Source organism: Triticum urartu, chromosome 7 (genome assembly GCF_003073215.2).
Source record: "Triticum urartu cultivar G1812 chromosome 7, Tu2.1, whole genome shotgun sequence".
Classification (NCBI taxonomy): Eukaryota; Viridiplantae; Streptophyta; class Magnoliopsida; order Poales; family Poaceae; genus Triticum; species Triticum urartu.
In genome coordinates, this window is record NC_053028.1 from 710032241 (window position 1) to 710041262 (window position 9022).

General features: G+C 45.5%; 1 protein-coding gene across 1 annotated transcript; it reads right to left on the reverse strand.

Annotated features, from left to right (window-relative positions):
• Window positions 1–435: 435 nt before the first annotated feature.
• Window positions 436–4734, reverse strand: LOC125519437 (chloroplastic group IIA intron splicing facilitator CRS1, chloroplastic-like). Its single transcript, XM_048684246.1, has 8 exons — window positions 4038–4734; window positions 2628–3129; window positions 2300–2430; window positions 1721–2071; window positions 1478–1634; window positions 1060–1352; window positions 902–961; window positions 436–768 (listed from the first exon to the last, which is right to left on the reverse strand). Exons 1-8 carry the CDS (start codon window positions 4692–4694, stop codon window positions 730–732), a joined length of 2190 nt encoding a protein of 729 aa, XP_048540203.1. The 5' UTR covers window positions 4695–4734; the 3' UTR covers window positions 436–729.
• Between the last annotated feature and the right edge of the window lie 4288 nt (window positions 4735–9022).

Sequence of the window (9022 nt, forward strand, 5' to 3'; positions counted from 1 at the left end):
TATTCATCAAGCCTTTGATATCTGGGACATATATTTGAGCTGGCATCTCATTGTCGCTTGATGAGGCTATCAACTAGGTTGCATGTGCTCTTTAGGTTCTACTATTAGATGGCCATAGTTTATTTTTATGTCCATTTTTTTTCAGTGCTTAAGACTTGGTACACGTGTTTGAATATTTGCATTTAGGTGAAAAAAATGCCTACGTTGAAGTCACTATAGGCCAACCGAGTGTACTAGAATTATTTCAATGCTTCCACAGTGGTGAAATCTCATCGTGTTTGTACAAATTAAATTGTATGTTTTCAACATTTCAAATGTAAATATGGATATTCCATTGGATACTTTTCCTTCATCCTATATATGTTTTTTTAATATACCCATAAAATCTAAAATGTCCCGCAGCAATGCGCGGTGTTTTATCTAGTATATCTAGTGTACATATACATAGAATTGTATTTATTACAGGCTGTAGCTCCTGTATCTAGTATATATACATACAAATGTATTTGTTACAGGCCGTAGCTCCTGTATCATGTATATATACATACAACAGTATTTGTTACAGGCTGTAGCTCATGTATCTATTATATATACATTAGCAGAAAATCATACGACTGTATTTATTACAGGCTGTACAAATTCATCCAACGCACCGAGACAAAAAAATGATAAGCTAGATAGGAAGACTATCAAAAATATCATTTGCATACTACCAACAATCTCCATGAATCATACGGTTAGTTCCCTGATTTTCCTTATCACGTTTGCCTGAAACACAACAAAAACAAACACACTGCATGAATTCCAGGCTGCCGAAGTGAATGGAATTTAATTTCATTGCATTGATAGTCTATTGTTGCCCTTGATGCTTCATATTTAAGAAATGCCGTTGTCAACTAACCAGTCTCCATTGCAAATCCTCAATAGACTTTTGTCTCTCCCAAACGTAGTATTTCATTGACTGCAAATAAGATGAAGAGAAGTGAGATATAAAGCAGCATTTGGCAGAACGGAAATCTGGAGAGGAAAAATACAGAATGATTTTTGGAGGATTCCTACCCCTCGTCGTTGAACCTCAACTGATCTTCGTAATGCCTCTCTCTTCGTCAGGAGATTACTGGGTGATGATTTTGTTGGGCGATGATAATTCTTTCCACGGTAAAGTATTATGGCATGGCTATTTGTGAGCTTTTGTGTTGCTATTAGCATTCCTCCTGTCTCAACCTCAAGCAGCATTGATGTGTATGTTATTTGGTAAGCTTGATTCTGCTTGGTAATTACTTTCACAATCTCTTTATGTTTCCAGTGTTGATGAATCTCTTCAATTACACCGTCAAAGATACCACGTCTTCCTGCGAGGGAAACAAAGCAAAATAGCTTTTGGGATCAGCAACGGGCAAGTACCTTTCTTGGTCACTTGCACACGCATAAGAGCACATATGAAACAAAAATTCTGTGTAAATGCAGAATGTTATACCAAGGAGCACATGCTCATCCATTTTTAGGCCAATCTTTCGGAATACCATTCTTTCCTCCTCTGTCAAGAGTTCTTTATCTGCAGATTGCTCTGAAGGGTTCCAAGAACTATGAAGTTTCGCAAGCGCTTCGTTGGATCTTTTGATCTTCTTCATAAGCTGCAGCCAACACCGGTTTTGTTCCATTAGGTACTATAAGAAGGTTAGATTTGAAACAAGAGCACGAATGTAAGATCAGGGCTTACAATGGAAAGTCTCCGTTGCAGGTCTTTCAGCTCCTTCTCGAGTCTATGCTTCTCGGCCTCTAGTTCTACCATGCCCAAGTTGTTTTCAGTTGTTTCCTGCACATGGTTAAGCTGGAAATCCAGATATTCTCTGAAAGTTCCCGCAGAAGTTCCCTCAGATGGTAAACCAGTGAACATCTGAAGTGAGTCTATCACAGTTAATCGGGCTTCTTCTTCCTTCACCTGCTGGGCATCTACCCGAGCCTCTTGCTTAATAACACATTGTTTAACTCCACGAGGAAGAAAATCCTTGCCTCTATATAGAATAATGAAATCCTTGTTTCTCAATATGATAGTTCCTCCAGTAAGATGCTGCACTGAGAAGATTCAGTGTCATATAGACGAAGGTACAACAACTATCTCTGATACAAAGAAGTAAGAAAGCATGAGCATTTAATTACTTATGTTTAGTTTAATTTAGTATTATAGCCTTCACAGTATTTTGTACAGTATATATGTTTGATACTCAAATGCACCAACTATTATGAACTTTTCACAGGACAAGTATCATAAACAGATTTCATGAAGAAGAGCACTTGCCTTAAGATTCCATGCCATTTGCTCATTATTGGTATTCTGGATACCCACTTTCACTGCAATCTTCGCTATAAGGCTCTTTTCCCAAAGCTTTAGCACAGCAGCTGCCAAACCTTGCAGTCTTGTATTTCTACCTACAAAAGATTAGTTGGCACAAATTATAAGCCTCTTATGATAGTTTTCTTGTGATTCTACATTATTTCTTGTGGAATACTAAGGTGATGTACACATAAGACAGTAAGAGTGCCAGAAGCAGTTAATACTTAATCATCCTGTAAAAGCATGGTTATTTGGAACAAGTGCAAAGTCTGGAAGCTAATAGCATAATCACCTAGGGCAAAATGTGTCGGCAAAGGACGTGCAAGATTGCGCAGGTATGTCAGCTCATCATCTGCTAGCGTCGGTCTCACACCAGGAGGGCATTGTCTAAATGGAGTTTTGAAGCCTGGAACAACTTCTGGAAGGAGATCAGCGTCCACAGGCAATGGCGTATTCCACCACCAATCTACAAACCGAGGGCCCAAGCTGTCCAACAGTCTGTTGACTTCTCTCTCATAGAGTGTTCCTTTGACAGGTTCTTCATATGCATGAACAGCAATGCTTGGATCAATCTCTCGGAAAATACCATGAACATCACCACTATAATTTGTTGAAGGCTCGGTGTTGCTTTCGTGTTTCCATTGGGGTTCAGGCACAGTACATTTTTCAGGGGAAACTCTCTGAATATCAGCTATGGACTTGTGATGATGTTTTGTGTTTTCTTGATAATTACTTCCTCTGTAGACAAAATGAATGTCTCCTTTTGTCCAAACAACTAAACCTCCTGATTTTATCTGATAAGAAAGGAAGTCCAACAAACAAGATTTGAGACTTCGACTCAGGCATGGTAATTGTGTCAAAATTATCTCAAAAACTAAAATAGTTGATAAGTAAACAAATTTCACTCCGCATTAAAATTATCTCAAAGCATAATTTCAGTAGGACACAACTGGTTGCCCTCACACAATAACTCTTAACTCAATAAGAGCCTCTGCGGAACAGAACATAGGAATTGAAAACACATGAATATGACAGAAATTGGATGCCATAACGTGTTCGGTCCTAATTGTCTTCCCGGAAGAAAAGGGGGAAAAAATCCTGTAGATTCAACTTAATGGAACATTTCCTTTGGAACTGAGTGCAAAGTAGCACATAAGAAGAGGAAATCTTATCCTACAAATAATACGACCTCTATCGGCTAGAATTGAAGTCCTAAAAAAATTTCTTTCAATCGAAGAGGCCATTAAAAAATCAGGACTCAGAAGTGGCCAGAGAATGTCAACATTTCCAACCATAATTGGCAGACAATAGACTGTCTAGCTAGCTTGCTACAACACCCACATGCATCCACACAGAGCCATCATGTATACGCAAGTAACACACAGAGCCACTAGAATTCACATTCGCCAAATATGTGCTGGCACGAAGCAGAACTGCATCAAATTGCTGCTAATGAAAGCAGCACTCACATCAATCAAACTCACTATCCACAACAGAAATGTTGGTTAAAATGGAGATCGAGGTAACCGAGCCGCAACCACGGGAGTGACTCTGACCCAAGGTGTTCAGTGACTGATGTGTACTACTGAAACTGCTACTTAGAATATTTTGGCTGAAAGGTAAAGATTTCAGTGACTGCTGAAATTCAGTGAATTTCATCGAAATCTCACTGAAAGTGAAAACCATGGTCTCACCTACTCACCTCAAGGATCTCCCTGGCTCTGTCCATGCACCGCCGGAGCGGCTCGACGACCCGGACGGCGGCGAGCTCCTGGCCGCCGGACCAGACCCTGCGCACGTCCTCCACCACCTCGTCCGTCACCCCGGCCTTCTTGGCCCGCACCCACCCGTCCGCCACCCCGCGCGCCGCCCGCCGCAGCCGCTCCAGCTCGGCGGGGTCCAGCAGCTGCTCCGCGGGCGTGGGCTCCCGCGCCTTCTTCTGCCGCCGCAGCGCGGCCTTGAGGCCCTCGTCCCTCGCCGCGGACCACGGGACCGGCCTCCCCTTCTCATCTCCCCCCGCCTCCCCTCCCCGGTCTTCCTCGACCGGGAGGTGGAACAAGGGGACGGCGCCGCGGGTGCTGGGTCTGGGCCTCGGGCTTGGCGGGTCGGAGAGCTCCAGGGAGCGGACCCGGCGGATGATCCCGAGCACGGCGCGGCGGGTGCGGCCGCCGGGGACGCCGGCGCTGAGGGGGTTGGGGGTGGAGCTGGTTTCTCTTTGCCGCTGCGGCTTCGAACTCGAAGGGGCCTCTGAAGGGTGCGGAGGGGTCACGGTGGCGGGGGCTTTGGGGCCGTGGAGCCACGGCGGCGGCGGCGGCTGCTTCGGGGACGGGGAGAAGAGGGGGAGTGGAGGTGGCGCCATGGCTGCCGAGCTCGCGTTTGTGATGTGTGTGCTGGAGAGCGCAAAGTAGTGAGGATAAGTGGGCCCTACAATTAACAATATATGAAATATGTCTATTATTTACTTCCAAACAGAAATTTATGAGCCCTTATTTATTTTTATAGGACTGAAGTAAAATATCTTATGGAACTTTATTGAGAAAGTACTTAACACGGTATATTTATAACGACTAAAAGAGAGTTTATGAAATGACTACCACAACAGTTAAGAGTTCATTTCTTACCCAAAAAAAAACAGTTAAGAGTTCACGATATTATAATGTGCATAATCGTGGGACAGGGTTGCTAAAAAGCACCGGTAATGGTAGTTTGACAGACTTTCTAAACTCATGTTCTGGCGCCCCTCTCTTAAGAATTCCACCTCTGACTTCCCCATCAAGTCTCCCTTCTGCTCGCCTTTCGCGACCATGGTGGTCAGCGCTGGATTGGATGGAGTTCTGTATCCTATGTCTAATGATGAGTACGTGTCTCCAACAAATCAAGTGATGGTGTATTTTGAAACTTGTCGCAATGATTCTTCACCTCCCCTTGGGGCCACGCGAGTGACGAAGAGGCATAGGGGAAGATGATCCTCAACGGTTGATCCTTCGGCGGTATTCCTTAGTCGGTTCCATGGCTAAGCTTTGGCCTGTCCGGCTTCACTTTTTTTTCTTTTTTTCTTGTTGGAATAAAACTCAATTAGATGGTCTGTTGGATGACATAATTTCTTATTTTCGTCCACTTTTTCGATTTAACATTTCAAAACTACCAGTCCAACAAAAGAAAAATGGTATAAAATGATTTGTTCGCATATACATGTGTCAGAATAAGTTTTTTTGTATGGCTGAGTCAGGCTGCAGAGCCCCAAATATCCTCTGACGGGTTGAGCCGCGCCCTTCCATTCCGCCACTAGGGTCACGGTGGCAGGGGCTTTGGGGTCGTGGAGCCACGGCGATGGCGACGGTTGCTTCGCGGACGGGGAGAAGAGGGGGAGCGGAGGTGGCGCCATGGCAACCGGCACTAGTAGAAAAAGCGTCAAATGTTCAACTCATTAGTCCCGGTTTGTATTTGAGCCGGCACTAATATGACCATTATTGTCGGTTCGAACGACTATACATTAGTGCCGCTTCGTGTTGAACCTTTAGTGGTGGCAGGCTGTCGTCAGGCCGGAGCCCCACGAACCCCATTAGTGCCGGTTTGTGACACAAATCAGTACTAAACGTATAATATAGTACCGGTTTGTGTCACCAACCGACAGTAAAGAGTCTTAACCTATAGTCCCGGTTGGAGACACAAACCGGCACTATAGAGCAATTTTCAAACTCTACCCCCCTTATCGCCATTTCAGTTTTGAAAAAATCAAAAGAAAATGATAAAAACTTCAAAAAATAAAATTCTTCGACAGGTAGTTATATTACTACATCTACTAGTTAGGAAAATTTGAAAACTTAAATTTGGACATGTTTTGAAAAAAGTGTAGGAAAAATGTAAAACGACTATAACTTTTGCATACGATGTCGGAAAAAACGTATAATATATCAAAAAATTCAGCACGAAAATCCGCATCCGATGGAGACTAAATCATCAAATAATTCAGAAAAATCAAAAATCAAAAAAATATCAAAAAAATTCAAAAAAAAACCTTTAGTACCAGGGCGCGAGCTCACGCCACGTGGTGGCACTTTAGCGCCGGTTCGTGCCGAACCGGTACTAAAGGGGGGGCTTTTAGTGCCCATCCTTTAGTGCCGGTTATGGAACCGGCACTAAAGGCCCTTACGAACCGGTTTTAAAGCTCCGTTTTCTACTAGTGCGGGCTGGAGAGCAGAAGGTAGTGAGGATAAGTGGGCCCCATAATTACTAATATGAAATATATCTATTATTTATTTCCAAAATGAAAATTTATGAGTCCTTATTTTTATAGGCCTAAAGTAAAAGATCTTATGAAAGTTTACTGACAAAGTACTTAATAAGGTATATTTATAACCACTAAAATAGAGTTTATGAAATAACTACCACAACAGTTAAGCGTTCATTTCTTACAAAAAAACTGTTAAGAGTTTACGATATTACAATGCGCATTATCATGGGATAAGATTGCAAAAAAGCACTAGTACTTGTAGTTTGACGGACTTTCTAAACTCATGTTCTGGCACCCCTGCTACCTGTGCGGTGGGGCTCCAGTGCCTCGAACCGTTGTTCGAAGACCGTGAGGAGTCCATTCTTCCTGCTCCTGCGACGACCCCTCCTCGGGCCCCTGCTGCTCGCCGCAAGACAATGGCCGGGGTTACCATCTCCAGGGTTGGGGGCACCCTGTCCATCCACAAGACACAGCCGGCCAGTCGCGCCAAAGCCAACGCCGCGCCGGCTTCTCGTGCGGCCGAGTTCCTCGTCTGCCGCTCTCTGGGCATCATCAAGGATGGTGAGGACGTCACCTCGGCAGCTCTTGATGCCTTTGCCGAGCGTTTCAAGGAGGAGCTTTCGCCGGAGGTGATCGCAGACATGCGCAGGCTCTTCAAGTTGGATGAAAGCAACGCCCAGGCTGTTGAAGATGCCCTCCTGGTGCATGGTGGAGGAGGAGCGCTGGACCTGGAGAGGCCCGGTGAGGATGCAGCGCTACAGCAGACAGCCAACTGAGTTGCAGTTCAGGACCTGAGGGAGTTCTGTGATCAATGATAGTACAACATGTTAAAACTCCAGGGGAAATTAGTGGTGGAGTTAAGTCTATGTTCAGGGGTATCCTCGTTGTGTGTTTTGGCACAGAACCATGTATCAGCTGTGTGTGTCCAAGGGTTGTGTGTGTTCTGGCACTGGGAATTGTTGGCCCTTGTGCTTTTCTGTATTATGTGTGGGCTGCGGCTCCTCTATTAGCAAATGGGTCTGCTGCTGCTCGTTCAACCGCTGTCTGCATTGGGGCGATTGAGGTGCTTGCTCATCAGTGGCCTTGCTTCAGGGATCCCTTGGTTTCATCATGTTAGCACAACCGATAAATTTTCTGAGCTGGAATGTTCGGGGCCTCAACTGCCCGGACCGTCGGTCCACGGTCAATGCCACCATCGCCTCCTCCTCTTGTCATGTGGTCTGCCTTCAAGAAATGAAACTCGACAATATCGACCAATTCACGGCCGCCTTCTTAGGGGGTCATCGGTTGCGTAGCTTTGCTCAACGACCGGCGAACGGTACCAGAGGGGGGATCCTGCTGCTCTGGGATGATCTCCTAGTTGAGATATCCAACATCACTACCACAACTTTCTGCATCTCCGCCATGGTCCGTGTTCGCGAATCGGGGGCAATATTTAAAGTAACATCCGTCTATGGTCCTACTGACCCCGCCCTCAAAGACGCTTTCTTTGCCGAGCTCCTTGGACAGAAACCACCGGTGGGGGTGTCTTGGCTAGCCTGTGGGGACTTCAACCAAATTTATCGGGCGAGGGATAAAAACAAGAGGAATGTGAACCGCAGTAGGATCAACCGTTTCCGGGCAGCGCTCGATAGCTGCGAGCTCAAAGAGATCCATCTTCAGAACAGGAGGTTCACCTGGAGAAACGAGAGGCAAAACCCAACGCTGAGCAAGCTTGACTCCTTCTTCTGCAACGCCGAGTGGGACACAACCTTCAACACGCATGTGCTCCACGCCCTCTTCTCGTCCCTCTCCGATCACTGTCCGCTTTTGCTCGCCGATGATAAGGGGCCTAGGCGGCCTAAGACTTTCAAGTTCGAAAACTTCTGGGTCTCCATGCCCGGTTTCAGCGAGGTAGTCCAAAAGGCATGGGATGAGCATGTTGATCACACTGAGCCCTACATCATCCTCTTCCACAAGCTCAAGAAAACGGCTCTTCGTCTGTCGCAATGGAGCAGAGGTCTCTTCTCTCGAGCCAAGGTCCATCTCCAGGCTGCCCTTCTGGTGATTCTTCGCCTTGACATTGCACAGGAAGGCAGGCAATTAAACACTGAGGAGCTTGACCTTCGGGCTAGGCTTAAGCGGAGGGTAATAAGCTTGGCCGTGCTTGTCAAGGCACGCAAGAAGCAGTGTGCTCGCATCTCAAACATCAAAGAGGGTGATGCTAACACCAAATTCTTTCATAGACGGGTCAATGCGCGAAGGAGGAAAAATCATATCCACAGAATCATGAATGATCATGGATGGGTGACCGAGCACGAAGCAAAGGAGATGATATTCCATGAGCACTTCACGCATGCAATGAGAAGAGGGGATAGGAGTACCAAGGACTTCAACTGGGAGGAGCTTAACTTGGAGAAGCATGAGTTTCAAGGGCTTGACTACCCCTTTACCGAGAAGGAGGTAATTGAGGC

What these genes read in the sequence shown, in the direction of transcription:
- LOC125519437 (XM_048684246.1), bottom strand. Translation starts at nt 4,694, where the DNA reads ATGGCGCCACCTCCACTCCCCCTCTTCTCCCCGTCCCCGAAGCAGCCG. An exon ending in GGATGAGCATGTGCTCCTTG is followed by an intron (nt 1,353 to 1,477) that starts GTATAACATTCT and finishes TTTCCCTCGCAG; the next exon opens with GAAGACGTGGTATCTTTGAC. An exon ending in TTGAGGTTCAACGACGAGGG is followed by an intron (nt 962 to 1,059) that starts GTAGGAATCCTC and finishes TCTTATTTGCAG; the next exon opens with TCAATGAAATACTACGTTTG.